General features: G+C 45.5%; 2 protein-coding genes and 7 non-coding genes across 15 annotated transcripts in view; 8 read left to right on the top strand and 1 right to left on the bottom strand.

Annotated features, from left to right (window-relative positions):
* The first annotated feature begins 602 nt into the window (after positions 1-602).
* Positions 603-14200, top strand: part of DHX9 (DExH-box helicase 9) — a 59552-nt gene continuing 45954 nt past the window's right edge. For 4 of the 7 annotated variants that reach the window (XM_050901308.1, XM_050901309.1, XM_050901303.1 and 1 more), the window contains exons 1-12: positions 603-628; positions 1931-1977; positions 2517-2556; positions 2823-2868; positions 3263-3294; positions 3714-3806; positions 4412-4437; positions 4897-4949; positions 5292-5341; positions 5917-5968; positions 6962-6992; positions 7185-7227. In XM_050901308.1, coding sequence (XP_050757265.1) covers positions 5960-5968; positions 6962-6992; positions 7185-7227 — 83 coding nt within the window. In that variant the 5' untranslated portion in view covers positions 603-628; positions 1931-1977; positions 2517-2556; ... (5 more) ...; positions 5292-5341; positions 5917-5959. Of the gene's footprint in view, positions 629-1524; positions 1684-1930; positions 1978-2516; positions 2557-2822; positions 2869-3262; positions 3295-3713; positions 3807-4411; positions 4438-4896; positions 4950-5291; positions 5342-5916; positions 5969-6961; positions 7228-7394; positions 7521-7920; positions 7975-14200 lie in introns of those variants that run through there. The other 3 variants (XR_007766887.1, XM_050901304.1, XM_050901307.1) reach the window with 3 other exon arrangements.
* LOC127019436 (small nucleolar RNA SNORD74) lies at positions 1535-1612 on the top strand. The gene has a single exon (XR_007766927.1). It is a non-coding gene; the product is annotated as a small nucleolar RNA SNORD74 (small nucleolar RNA).
* Positions 2372-2438, top strand: LOC127019442 (small nucleolar RNA SNORD75). Its single transcript, XR_007766932.1, has one exon. It is a non-coding gene; the product is annotated as a small nucleolar RNA SNORD75 (small nucleolar RNA).
* Positions 2672-2753, top strand: LOC127019426 (small nucleolar RNA SNORD24). Its single transcript, XR_007766917.1, has one exon. It is a non-coding gene; the product is annotated as a small nucleolar RNA SNORD24 (small nucleolar RNA).
* On the top strand, positions 3098-3180 carry LOC127019438 (small nucleolar RNA snR60/Z15/Z230/Z193/J17). The gene has a single exon (XR_007766929.1). It is a non-coding gene; the product is annotated as a small nucleolar RNA snR60/Z15/Z230/Z193/J17 (small nucleolar RNA).
* Positions 3352-3437, top strand: LOC127019437 (small nucleolar RNA snR60/Z15/Z230/Z193/J17). The gene has a single exon (XR_007766928.1). It is a non-coding gene; the product is annotated as a small nucleolar RNA snR60/Z15/Z230/Z193/J17 (small nucleolar RNA).
* On the top strand, positions 5770-5848 carry LOC127019427 (small nucleolar RNA SNORD79). Its single transcript, XR_007766918.1, has one exon. It is a non-coding gene; the product is annotated as a small nucleolar RNA SNORD79 (small nucleolar RNA).
* HEBP2 (heme binding protein 2) lies at positions 6284-12684 on the bottom strand. The gene is made up of 5 exons (XM_050901311.1): positions 12680-12684; positions 10286-10370; positions 9767-9902; positions 9347-9512; positions 6284-8646 (listed from the first exon to the last, which is right to left on the bottom strand). The coding sequence occupies exons 2-5, from the start codon at positions 10358-10360 to the stop codon at positions 8472-8474; spliced, it is 552 nt and encodes a 183-aa protein (XP_050757268.1). The 5' UTR covers positions 10361-10370; positions 12680-12684; the 3' UTR covers positions 6284-8471.
* Positions 7042-7117, top strand: LOC127019435 (small nucleolar RNA SNORD47). Its single transcript, XR_007766926.1, has one exon. It is a non-coding gene; the product is annotated as a small nucleolar RNA SNORD47 (small nucleolar RNA).

Genomic DNA, 14200 nt, shown 5'->3' with positions numbered 1-14200 from the left:
ACGGGGACGCGGGGACTCCAGGGAGGGACGGGCCCGGCCGGCGGAGGCCCCGCGGGGGGGGGGGGGGGGGGGAGAGCGGGCCCGGCGGCCTCCGCCCCGCGGCCCTGAGGGGAGGAGGGGCGGCGGCGGGGCGCGGCCGCGCTCCCCGGCCCCCTGCGCCGGCCCCCGCGGGCGTGACGGCGCCTCACGGGCGGGGCGGGCCCGGGCCTCCCCCGCCCCGCCCCACCCCGCCCCGCCCTGCCCTGCCCTGCCCTGCCCGGCCCGCCGGGCCCGCGCCGCGCCGGTACCTACCTGGCGGGGGTGGGAAGGGCCCGCAGCACCGTCCCGGAAGCGAAACCCCCCGAGCGGGCCGCACCCCGGAAGAAAATTCCCGCCCGTGAGGCCGCGGTTCGCATCGCTCCCCCGCCCGCCGCCGCGACACGCCCCCCTCTCGCCACGCCCCTCGCCACGCCCCGGCACGCCACGCCCCCCCTCCCCCCGCGACGCCAAGGGGGAAGGGGCCGCGCTCCGCCCGCCGCGCCGCGCTCACGTGACCGGCGCCGGCGCTATATAAGGGGCGCGCAGGCCCGCTCGCGGTCTTTTTGGCCCGCGGTGCTAGGTGGTGGGAGAGGTCGTCGCGGCCCTGCTGGTGAGTGGGGGTGGGTTTTCCCGCCCGATGGGTGCTCGCACCGGTCCGGGAGACAACGTGGAGGTGCTGCGAGGGGGGCTCGGTCCCCGATGAGCGCTGGCGGGGGAGGATGGAGGTGGATTGGGTCGATGGGGCCCGCTCTGCGGCCTAGGCCGCTGAGGCGTTCTGAGGGGACTCCGCCTCGTGGTGGCCAAGGGGTGGGGGGATGGGGAGGGGGCAGGTAGCGGAGACCCCACTAGGGGGTCGTGTGGGAGAGGGGGGGCCCGTGGAGCCCCTCACAAGGGGACGCCAGCGCAGGCTCCACGGAGATGGCGGGCCCGTGGAGCTTCAGCCTTGAGGCCCGTCATCCCGCGGCGCCGTGGGGAGGGCTGGGTAGTGCCCTGGGTGTGAGCGCTGCGGAGAGGCTGAGCCTGCGGCCGGGGCTCGGTTGTGATGGGGTAACAGCTCGGGGGTGCCTGGTGAGAAGTGGGGCGCTGATTGCGTTGCGGGGACTCGCCTGGGAGCCCTTTTCCGATGGGAAACGGTCCTGGAGGATGGCGAGGTGGCGTGTGCCTGCTGCAGAGATAAGCGTTAGGTTTCTCTCTCTTTTTTTTTTTTTTTTTTTACTCTGCATTAGGCTTTAAGGAGGTAGCTTTGATGGATAAATGGAAAGTGTTGTGCAAAATGCAGTAGTGGTGGTGTGGCAGGATTAAGGGTTGCCTGCCTCTCTGTAAATTAGTGCTTGGAAGCAGATGGCAGGCTGGGGAGAGCCCTGGGAAGGTGGAGGTTGTCCCCTGCGGAATAGCTTGTTGGTAAATGAGGAGACAGCCTTACCCGTATCATGTGCTCTGGGTAATCGCTTTCTAAGTGTTAGAATTAAAGGCCCCATGTTAACAAAGTAGTATGATACCTCACTTGGACTTCCATGTGCCTGCACATGATGAAAACTATGTTGGTAGGGACATCTGAGAGGGTGATGAATACCAACATATCTGAGCTGGGCATGGAATAGCGTGTAGTGGCATATCTGGCATGGCTGAAACACCACGTGGTCCTTTCTGAGCAGTCAAATGAAGGTAATGGCTGCAGGACTGACCCAGTGCTTCTACACTAGAATTGAAGCTGTAGAAAATTAAGAAGTTTAGCGGTTCTGTCCTGCTTAAAAATGTGGGCTAGCAATTTTTGTGGCCTTGTCTCTTCAAAGAGCTGAAGTGTAGGTTGCACCAGGGGAGAGCTTTACTCTAAGGCTCAGAGTATGGTTTTGAACATAACATCTTCATTCTTAGAAGAAGAAAAACTAACGGATACTTTCTTGTTTTTCAGTTTAAGATGCATCAACTACGCTCTTCCCTCTTACGGCTTCAAAACAGGTAGGTGTTGCTTCTGAAATACAGAGTTTAAATTGAGAAATAATGTGTGGGTACACTTAGAGCAACTATCCTGGGGTGCTCTTGTGTCTCAGGAAATTAAAGGACCAGTGTTTGTAATCCAGTAATCACCTGTGGTGTCTCTTCAGGCAGTCCTCACTACTGGGAAAAGTCACCTGTTTCTTTGTATACTGGAAAGTGAATGTGAGGCTCCTGTTGTTTCTGAACCACTAGTCATCCTCCAGCCAGACTACAGTAGTACACTATATGCCTTTTTTCCTTCATTACTGCTGTTTCACCATCCACAGCAATAAATAGTTTGTTGTTTGGAGAAGAGTGCCTGATGCATGTTTCAGAAAACCTGTAACTACCAGGATTGATGTTAACTAAATCAGAGAGCCTATGATGGTTTCAGTATAAGAGTAGTGGACAGAAGTGATTTCTGAAAACTCTGTGCTGAGGCTTTTTTCTGTGCTAGATGCCACTGCCAGACGTACTCCCCCTAGTCCTACAAGCATCTGAAACTGTTGTGTCTCTTCCAGATCTGCCACCGAATGTGGAGACTTGACGCTACTTCACAAGGTAAAAAATACTTGAAAATTTAACATAAAATGGTGCTTAGTGTTTGTCTAGAGAGTATCTTTTGTTCTAACAACAGTAGGCAGACTTTATTCCCAGAGCAGAGTTTTCCCTCTGGTGCCACAATGATGACACTTATTTGCTACTCTTGACCAAGAGAATGATGAGCATTTTTACCACCATACCTTTCCTCTGAGGCACAACAACTTAGAATTCCCCTTGATGTTTTGAATTCTGAATAGACTGTTCATAAGCTTTTTTCCTTCCAGGATTTGCATCGTGCGCTTGGAAGACTTGCAGAAGAAACATCACCTGGTGAGAAACGTGTAGTGTGTGTAGGGGTTTCTTCCACGGAGCTGTTGAAATGCTGCAGTGGGAAGGGTGGGATGGAAGTACTTTGGGATTAATTTCCACTAATATGCAGAGACAATTGATACTTGCTAGTATTCAAAAACTCTTGAATATTTCTTTGTGTTTTATTTGGAGAACTTCAATTTTTCAAAGCTGTCACAAGAGGCAATTGTTTGGTACTATTATTCCAAAGCAGATACAGTGATGATGGCATAGTTCAGCAGAATATCCTGTGACGAACAGAGTTTTGTCTTTCGCTCCTGTCTGACGTATCTAGCTCTTGTGATCTCTTGCTGGGAGGTGTAGGCTTGGCCATGAAGGCTGAGGGAATCTGATTTTTTTTCTTCTTTTGTTGCAGGCACTGGGAGATGAAGCTTTAAGCTGTGCAAGGTAAATACTGTATTGCCTGCATCTGTAAAAACTAGTTTCTGTCCCTGATACCTGAAAAGGCTGTGTGTGATGATAGCATAGTTCAGCAGATGACCCGTGTTGATCACGCTGTTACTGTCTTTCGCTCCTATCTGATGCAGCCTCCTGTACCTTAGGCTGTTAGACAATTCATGTAGAGAGCTGAGGGGGAAACACTACTTTGTTTTGCTCCATGAATGTGTTTTGAAAATTTGTCTCAGAAGATTAGTAAGCCGGCTAAACATAAAAAAATTAGTAGGATGAGTAGAAGGATAGAGAGTAGGCTGTGCTTGTGAAATTAAGCACAAATACAGAAGAATAAATTGGCTATTTTGGTAATGCGAAATCATGGTTGATCTGGTGTTAGCTCCAAGTTCTGTAAGTGTTCTGTTGCTTTGCAGGCTGCCCTGGACAGAGGATACCTGTGCCTCCAGTGTGAGAAGCTATTTCACCTGTTACTGATGTTGGTGAAGACAAGACCTTCCTAATTGAAGGTAATTGAAAAATGTGTTTTAGATGGATGCTACATTTGGCTGTGCTGCATTTGAGCTTGGGAGTTTGCTTTTGGAGATAAGAGGGTCTGCAAATCCATTTTTTTTTTCCTGGAAAATATGAAGCAAAGGTACTATACCCTAACTGCCTTCAGATCCCCTCTGCTTCACAATAAAAGCATTAATTGTTTCGCGGTGTTAAAGACTTCTAGCATGTGCCTGTTGTGACTAAATGGTGAATGCGACAGTACTATGAATTTAGCATCTGAAATGCTTTTCCCGGTTTAGGCCAACTTAGATGTTTACACAAAGTTCATGTCACTGAACTCTGCAATTTGGAGGTTTGCTCCTTTCTGCAATTCCAGCAGTCTCTGGAGTTGAGGAATTAACATCTCAAGGGTGTTGGGGAGAGCACTGGGAGATGGCTTTAGGCACCTCTTGTGGAAGGGGATGGGAGTGTTGCAGCCTACTGTAGATGATGTTGAATCAGGTCTCTGATCCCAATGAGGATAAAACTTGACTAAACACTGATACAGTATTTCACTGGGACTGTTCTTGTGCTAAAACTTTCTGCGGGACCCTGTCTAATAGCAGCTCTTCCTTTGCAGGCTTCCCAAGTGTTTCTCATTGCGAGGTAAGTATTTGTTTTAACTTTGCAAGTATTAGCATTTAGAAAAATGCGTAGAAGTTAGAGTAGAATGCCTCTTTAACTGATGTAAGCTGGGGAGGAGGTGCAAGGGGCCAGCTGGCTGCTGTTTGCATCTTGGCCAAAACAGGAGGATGCTTAAGGGGAGAACTGCTGGATAAGGCCCAGCCTTGACAGGCTGGTTTGTGCTCAACTCTTCACTGTGAGCTCACAAAGTTGCTCTGGTAGCAATATTTGTTTATTTGCCCTCTTCCCCATAGCAACCTTAGCCTAAAGCAGATAGCTGTCCAGTGACTGACAATGTGAGCTGCCTGTGTGATGAGATGTGACTACCTTGACTTCAATCATGGAGGTCTGCAATTAGCTCTATCTGACTGCAGGCGCCTGACTAGATCTCATCCTCATGTGCTTGCTGGTGCGCTGTCCTGATGCTTTGCTTTGTTCCAGGGCTGGTGCGGTGGAGCTGTGAAGTGGTGCGGTTGGTAGTGCTACCAGCAAAAGTAAGTTGCCAGTAGATATGTGTGACTGGTCAGAACTGCGTGATAGGTGATGGGGAAGTTAGTAGATGCTGGCCTCTAATTGCAGCGTAGCTGCAGCATTAAGCAGAAGGTTCCTTCAGGATTTTCTGACCTCTACCAATAGATCACAGGTTACCAGCAGCCTGCAGGGTTCACTTACCCAAGGTGCTAGGGACTAAATCTCATCACTGTCTTTGGTCACAAAGTATGAGATATGGTGATGATTGCAACAGTAATGGACAAAGGAGTTTCTGGAAGTCTTAACAAGCCTCTAGAGTAACATCAGTATTGGACTGACATTTCATTTTCTTGTGTGTATCGTAGATTTGAGAATGGGGGAACTGCTGGATACTTTGACAGATGCTTCTTACTTGGTAAGCTGCTTGCTTCTCAGTTGCCATAAGATTTTTTTTTTTACTACTTGAAAATGCTAACTGCTTTCTGTAACTGAAAAGAAATGGTGTGGACCAGTTGAAATATGTAACTGCTATGGACTACTTGAGTTTCTAGTTGATAAGAATGTGTGGTAACCTGGCAGTGCAGAGCTTGTGCTGACCAAAGCCAGTACAATTATTTGCTATTTTAACTTTTTGCTGGTTAAATTAAGTAGTGGGCTTTTCCAGGGAGTAGCACTGACATTCAGTAGTTGAAGTAATGTGGTAAATTATTTGTCTCAATGGCTAGATTAGAGCTTTTACGTGATGTGAATGAAAATGGTTGGGGGTAAGGTCTGAAATGCTGAGGTCAGGTCCTCCTCTAAGGAGACACAAAAGTAACAAAACATTAAGCTTCTCTAAGCGTGTACTGTTTGTGATGATTAATTCTAAGCAATGGGAATCTCTCTGAAAGAGGCTGAGGAGGACTCTTGCGCTGAAACAGTACCCACATTCAGACTAACTCTTGAAGCACTGCCAAGGAGAGTGTGTTAATAAAATTTCACTTGTTACAGAGTGAAGCTCATGGGGAGTTTGTGTGAGAAACAAGATTAACTTATGTCTGAGGTAAGTGTAGAGTACATGGGGTTTGATAATTACTGGAATGTTGTCTTTGTGCTAAATGCCTAGATAGTGGTGCCTAAAATTAGTCCTGTAATATCTGATTAGTCTTCCCTTGATTGTATTCTGATTCTCCAACTCTCAGCTACTGTGGGAATAAATACGATGTGCTTGAAGCAAGAATGCACTTCTATGTAGTTCTGAATTTGACTTGAAAAGGAAGGGCTCTTTCTGAGCAGATACCCTGACAATTCCTGAACTGTAGTCAATGGTAAACTTAACGTAGAGTTCTCTTTGTATGAACAGAAGATGTGACCTCAATGACTTTAAAAACTGGGCTTTTATTGCTGGATGTCTTCACACAGTGGAAACAGTGAAGGAGCTGAATCAGTGGAGACCACTTAGCCAATACAGCGTTGATAACGTAGTACAGCAGAATGCCCAGCAGCAAACATAACTCCTATCGCAACTCATATCTGATGTACCTGGCTATTAAAAAGAAAAAAAAACCAAAACACCAACCCTATATGCTGTGGTTGTCACTACTCAGTAATTTTTGCTAATCTTGGTTATGTTGGCTGTCCACAAATTTAGGATCAAGTTCTAGATGATTGCTGTACAAACTTGTTTCTTACAACAGACTGATTCTTACTTTTAAGGATAGATTTTCAAGATGACTTCTATGGGACTTGTATTTTAGATATCAAAACTCATTGAATACAACTTTCTGTTGGGGAGAGACAGTATCACAAAGCCAGTAGTAGCTTTGTACTTTTCACCGACTCTTCCAATGTTAGTAATTCTGTATTGCCAATTCAGTTAGGATTTGCAAGCTTTGTATATCCTATTTGGGTGTTGTAAGTTGAACTTGTCAGTTGCCAGCTGAAATGCAGCCTCCTTGTAGGTAAAATTAGTTTGGTGAATAGAATTTCATAGATAAATAATTAAACTTGCATATGGTCATGTCTGTTTTTCTGAAACAACTTCTCTTTTTCTCAGGAAAGGACTGTGCTGTCTGCAACCTCATTGGGTAAGACCACACAGCAAATGAATTCTGTTAAACTCCTGGGAATATTTGTAGCCACTGATGAAATTTGATTCTGCCAAATGAATTACTGTGATATTACAATTTCCGTTCCACTTTTCTCTGAGGTTACAAAGCTGCTGTGGAGCGTTTAGCAGTTGTTCTACTGCCTATGTTAATTGTGTTTTCTTCCTCTAGGTGAGGAGGCAATTTTGAAACTACTGTATGAAGAACTGAGAAGGTGAGTGTACCTGTAGTAATGAAATTTATTTGCTGGAACAAATGATGATAACCTTAGCCTGAACTCTCTCTCTGAACAGAGATGAAAATCTAAGGTCTGAGTTGTTCCCAGCAAACTTCTTGTGCTGGTTTGGTGCCTTATAATGGTTCTTATGTCTGTCTTAATAGGTGGAACATTGCAGAGTAATGGGTTACACTTGCATGAACAGCATTAAAAAAGCCAAGATTTTTTTTTACCACACTGGTAATGTTTGCCTGATACTGATTGGAACCAATAAAAATGTGTAGATTCTACCTGTTGTTGTGAACTGCTTTCTGACTTGGAACAACTTGCTGTAAAACAGCTCTAGGCTACTTTATAAAAGCTTCAAATGCTTGATTTAGAGCAGGGATTAAACTAGTTTAAATGCTAGTCCTGCAGATGTCTTAACTTAGGTGTCAGATATTGCTAGTGTGCAGACTGCAGTTGACCTGACCAATACCAAGATTTGGACGAAGCTAAATAATTGTAGTAATTAGTGTTTTGTAGGTGAGAGCTAAACACTACTACTTGTGTATTTGCTCCTAAAATTACAGGCCACCAGTAAGTCTGGTATTACATGTTCAGGCGCAGATGATGTGCACAGAATAAGCGTACGGCTTGGACACTGTTAACCCTTTTCCACTGGACTCTTAGTCTGATCTCGTCACTGGCGTTAGTCTGGAGCAAAACAGCATCCAGCCTCCATGAGGAAAAAACAGCTAAGCGGTGAGGTGGGGGATTTTGATAGTACTATTTTAAAAAAATATACTACTGCTTATGAGGCACTAGGGCCTGCTAAGGTATTGCTGCTTCCCAAAACTCATTAATGGTAGGTTTCTTTGAAAAATTAATTTGATTTCCCCCATCTTTCTGTTGTCTCAGGAGTGATATCAATATGGGAAAAGTCGGCTCTATGAACTCATTCTCCATAACACTTGAGCTATTGCTGTAGCACTTCTAATGAGAAGTAAAACTGGACATCCAAACTATTCTGCAGGAATATTTTCAGATTATTAGTGTTCCCTAGAACCTTTCAGTAAGAGGAATAGGCTTGTCATACCTCCCTCCCACTCCACCTGGCACAATCTACTTGAATTCAAATTAGACATGATCCTGTGTCCACGTGCAAATTAAATCTCTTCTGCACTAAAGCGAAAGCCATTAATAAGGTCTGTTTTCATCCAGAGCTGATTAGTAGCCTCTTAATATTCCCCCCCACCATATTACTTTTTAAAATACCACACTTCATTGTGCCTGTTAAAGAGCTTGAAGGGACTGTCATAGCCTGCAGTATAGAAGAAGTCTTCATGGAATGGTTGGCCTCTGTTTCTTAAGATTCTGGCCAAGACTTCAGCTTCCTCAGCATATTTCTCTGGGGAGGCAAATCCACCAAAGGACCTGGTAGAAGTGAAAAGGGAGGGGGTTTTTGTTAAGAGTTCAAGCCCCTGCTTTTTATTTTCACAGAAGGAAACTTCAGGCTTGTGAAGCATGCAGTGTTTGAGCACTTCTGATGCAGTTTGCAGTTATTAGGTAAACTATGCAGAACTAGCTGTTGGGGAGCATATGGCTATGTATGCTATTTTAAAAGGTAGGATTTAAAAAAAAAAAACCCCTCCTAAATTGCTTGCAATTGAGAGAATTAGCTGACACAGGTTGTTGCCTGTGGCTTTAATACATGCAGAGAGGGCAAGTGTAGCTTTGGGTGCTTTTCCCGTAATAATAAACTGCTGTACAGGTTTTGTGGGAATTTGGGACTACAAATAAAGGGCTGGAAGAGTGGTTTAGATGTTCTGTAGCACAGAATGTGTCCAAGAGAAGAGGATTTGGTAGGCTGCATTTCTATAAAACCCGCTGAATGCAATATTCAAGAGTGCTGAGAAATGAATGCGTCAAAACTTGGTCATTTCTCTTTGTTCTTAGTAAGACACCCAAGCATAAGAAGGATTTCCGAATGCTCAGGTTTTGCCAATTAAGGCTCTGAACAGCAGGATATAGCCACAGTTAAAAACAAGCTGTAAGAAAGAGTAGTCCAGATTCTTAACAGATGAACCCCTTTCAGTAGCTGCCTTCATTTGTCAGCTCTGCTGGTGCTGCTTACCGGACAAAGATGGCTGCTGCCTTCCGTTCTTCAGTAAACACATCTGAGTCTGTGGGCTGTGGTGGGGAGTCCTGATGTTCAAATGGCACAAAGAAAGAGATCTTGAAGTCTGTGCAGCCGGATTTTATCAGGCATGTCACTGGCACAGTCATATCAATCTTCATTTCTGGAGGAGAGGAAAAAAACTTGTCTAAGCTGTGAACAAAGACAGTGCCTGGATGCTGCTTTAAAGGGTGATGCAGACTTAATCCTAAAAGCAGAAACTGAAGCAGCCTCACGGGTATAATGGCCTAATGGAGTCACAAGGGTGTTAGACCAGGAAAGGGAACCTGCTGCGTCCCACACCTCATCTACTGTTTTGTACTATTCAGCTTCAGCTCCTATTTGTGCTTCTTGCAGTTCAAACCCAGCACATTGTACCTTTCTCATTCTTCCCTTGGATGTAGTGGAAGAGTTTCCAGAAGCCCTGGCGCATTGCCTCCTTCTGGGTTTCTCCCCTAATGACTGTGCTGACCCACTTTGCTGTCTCGTACTGACGCAGTTCATAATCCTTTGCCTGAAAGGTAGTGAAAGTCACAGTAACCATGAGGTGAATATTCAAGATGATATAAATTAATAGCTACTTTTTCCAAATCGGCATGAAAATATTGTTGTGGTGAGATAACGCTGGGCACCCTCTTTGTTGCAGACTCTAGGCGTACCCCCAGTGTCAAACTGTTTGATGCCTCCCTTGCGAAACCATGCTGTTCTGCCTTAGGCTGAGCTCCTCAGAGCTCATAAATAGGTGTTCCTCTCCCCCTTTGCAATTAGGTGTGAACAGCACCCATAGTAACACTTCCCAGCCCCTCTGTGCTCATCAGACTGAGAATCCCAAATCCACCTTAGCTCTGCAGCACCCTGACTGCGGAGAGCTCTGTTCCCCTCGCCTCTAGCCGTTACCATCGTCTCTGCTGAGCTCCACCGAGGGGACTGCAGATCCAGGGACAGAAACGTTTGCTTGAAGGATTTGATCATCTTGCCAGAGCTGAAAGGCAGACACAGTTCATTGGCCTCTCTTCAATCAATACCATATAAATGGGGCAGAAGAAAGCACTAGGGCTTTTCTGCCTCATGTTTCGGTTGTCCCTGGAATTGTGAAAGGCCTGGATTCCACTGCTTATCCCCAATGATTCAACAAAAAGGGCTGAAATCCTTTTAGCCCTGAAGGAACCAACAGAGAACCAGGACCAAGAAGCTACCTCTAGGCTGATGTGGGAGTGTTCATCTTTCAGGATCTGCTGCCTTCGCTTCTCCATGAAGTGAAGGCATTTCCTGGCTGCAAAACAGAAGGCTGAGATTCTGCAAGTGGCAGTTTGGTGGAAATCCGTAAGTAAAAAGGACGTGAAGAGTTCGGCCAATTTGCTCCTGGATGAAAAGGTATTGGTCTTAATGGGTACTCTGGTATTGACTGTGCCCATAACTTTATTGGGCCTCTCAGAATAGCTGATGCCTTTCTTAAAGGCCTTTAGCCCCAGCGTCCTGTGAATAGATGAGATTTTCTGTATGAATATGTAGCTACTTTCCTAGCTAGCCTTCACACAGAAGGAAAAAGCTGAAAATGTGAAAACACTCAACTTCCTCTCACTGTCCCAAAACAAAGCAAGTGAAAATAATCAAAATCACTATTGAAATAATCACATCTGGTTAAAAGTCTTGAGATTTTAGGAGTCTTCGTTTACGACTTTTATCATTACCAGGCAGATCACAGTGCATAACCTACATCCTGAGAAAGAACAGAAAGTTTCTATTACATGACAATGTCCTTTGCGATTCTCATTGCAAAGACAACATGTAGTTAATTCAGCAATTATCTTGATTCTTAGATCGTAGTACGTCATTGTCTTCTCAGAGCATAACTTAATTGCACGTTTCTTGGGTAACAGAACAAACTTTGAGGCTATTTTTCATTTCTCCGCCTCCTCAACTGTTCATAGCTGCCCACACGAGAAGCCACGGCTCCGTCACTCGTGGCTCTACTTGTTTCATGGGCTTTTAGTACTAAAGGTGCACTGATGCAATTCACAGCATGTCCCACCTCCAGTGGTAAACTCTTTAAGGTACGGCCTCTTTAACATGACATTTGTGGATGGCTGGTTTTGTACCATAGCTATTCTTGTAAAATCGAGAACTGCCTTGTGCTACCCGACCACCTTCTTACCTATTTCCATTTTCTTATGCCCTGTAGACTACTGTTGAATACTGTTCATCCCCTTCTGTACCCTGGTTTAGAGGTGGCTACGAGGAGTTGTCTCTTTGGGATCTATGAGGCTGAAAAGCTTTTATCAAAGAAACACCCAAAAAACCCCTGCTGGCACTGATTTCACTTAAATCCTTAAAATTAGTAGTGCACAGAGCACTCGTGTGTTGAGCTTTTCCTAGCAGCTCCTTGAGTTGTCACGCTAGAGCAAAGGAAGATCAGAGAACCACACAGCAGGAGACTGACGCCAGCGGTTCAAAGCAGGCACTGTCCCCCTCCCGGTCCCAGCCTGAAGATACATCATCTTCAGCAGTCTTTACCAGAGTGACCGGTCACCAGGCACTGCTGCCCAGTCCCAAGCTGGGCAGTTGTACTCTAATACGCTTTTTGGCAATAGTATTTACAAATCAACAAAGCATAGCAATAAAGCAGGAATCCAATCATTTTATTAGAAGCAAATGTGAGCAATTATACTGAAGCTTCCTACAGTAATTTATCCGTTGCCATTTCAAAGGCAAAGATGGTGCTGCTTTGCTATCGCTTCACTTTCTATTTCTCCTTGCTACGACTTGATAGAAAACACATTTCTCCTCTTCATGTGCTCCCTGGATAGGTTAGCAGAGAAGTAAACATTCCTCTGTTTCAGCACATGCTGGTGTACGAGCTGGCTTGTCTCTGTACTTGCCGATTCCAACCCCTCCCCGGCACACCTTTTCTTAACTGCTGGTTAGATCTCTCACAGCTCTGTCTTTTATAACTTTGTGGCCAGTGCTGTCGATGACTGCATGTACGAAATATTTTTGAATTACATAAAACAATGCTTTTGGGGCGGGGAAGACAAACTGAGAGGAATCCTCCAAATATTTACAGTTGAATTGATTTTTAGACCTACAGGAAAGCTTAGCTTTGAGATTTCCATCTGTTCATATAAATATTATTGTAGAGTCTCTAGGCTTTTTCTGTGGCTGTTAACATGTGGGCCAAAGGGACAGAGAGCATAGCAGGCATCTTCGCAGGTTACACTGATGCCGCGAGTAAGCGTAGCCAGAACAAGCCGGTAATTATATTAAGAAAGTGGAGAAAGTAGACATACTTACGTTTTAAGCTGTCCTTATCCTTCTAGCTATTGCAGTCTACCCTTCTGAGGCTGCACATACTCACAAGATGCTGCGTGTCAGTGTTTATTTTAGTTTCGTCAAACTCCGCCCATGCCCCAGCCCCACTGGAGGGAGATGCTGTTATGAAAACCAGAAGGTTGCAGCCTCGTCCTCCTCTGGGTCTCACTGGAGAGCTCCCACGCAAATGCCGAAAGCCCAACCTACTGCCCACGAGGCAACATTGGGTCCAGTGTTTGATCTGGCTCCATAAACAGTTTTGCACCCTTGTGTAACTTCCCTTGGTTTCCATGGCTTTGTGCCTACTTATGTCAGGGTCAGCGGCAGGTTTTGTGCTCTCGGAAGAAAGAATTTCGCATAAATAACGTTCCCCCCCCCGACTCAGATTGCATGAGAGTGATGGTACGGAATGACAGCTTTTCCTTTTTACCCCTGGGGTAAAATGGTAGGCAGAAATCTGGCTGCAAACTAAGCTGAGACCATCCTCACGAGATTTCTGCTGGCATGTTATGAAAGACAGACAGTGTTCTGTAATGGCTGTCTGTTTTGAGCGGTATTTGAGACTAATCAGCCCCCTTAGCCCTTGGATATCTGCACAAAGGGGTTATACAAAGCTGTTGTGAAATTCTGTCCTGCTTATAATACACAGAGTGAAGCTGGACTCTTCATTTAACCAGCTGCAGCTCCAGACATATTTAGGTACCAGCACAATAGGGCAGATTAAACTTCACAGTTTGAGTTCTGAGGACGCCTCCCGTGTTTGTCATGGTTTGTGCAAATTCCTGGCAGCCAAATTCAGCTAAGCTCTCTGAGACATTTGAAATCAATAGTTGGGAATGACTTTTGACAGGAAACACACTTTGCTTGCAGAGAACTTCATCAGGATGCTGTGTGATACACTCCTATTCTGAAAGGGGGAATTAAAAAACCTAAAGCCATGCCAAATAGCAATTGCAAACTTATCTCTAAAGCCACAGAAGTGGGGTGGTGTAAAGTGTGGTTTACTAATGGAGCCTATTAGAACATGCTAAGGCCTGAAATACAGAACCACTTCTCTGCATGCTTTGTACTTTTATTTTACAGAGTAAACTTTCTCTCCGTTTTACCTGTGTTCTGCTTGGGTCAAACAGGAAAATCAGCAGGGCATTTCAGAGAAGCAGAAGCTGCTACTGCATGGCCTTTGCTCAGGCACACAATGGCACGTGCTTGTGTAAGGTTAGCTGTTACATTACTCTGTCACCTTAACATTCCTGTCAAGTGTGTACTAGTAATTATTTCCTCCAGAGTAGAGAAGGCCATGTAAAAAACTATACCCAGCCGCGACAGTTTGGCATATCTCAACAAATTTACCCCAATCACGAGCACAGAGAAGCGTTGCCTTGAAAGGGGGGCAATTAATCTGTAGATAAACACAAGCCCACTGTGGATTCTCGGTTTGTTTCTGAAGCAGAGAGGCTCAGAACAAATCCCCAGTCAGTTTGTATGTGTCCAGCTGATGTCCCC

This window comes from Gymnogyps californianus, chromosome 8 (assembly GCF_018139145.2).
Source record: "Gymnogyps californianus isolate 813 chromosome 8, ASM1813914v2, whole genome shotgun sequence".
Classification (NCBI taxonomy): domain Eukaryota; kingdom Metazoa; phylum Chordata; class Aves; order Accipitriformes; family Cathartidae; genus Gymnogyps; species Gymnogyps californianus.
The sequence above is the reverse complement of the archived record's forward strand: the minus strand, read 5'-3'. Positions and strand labels throughout refer to the sequence as shown.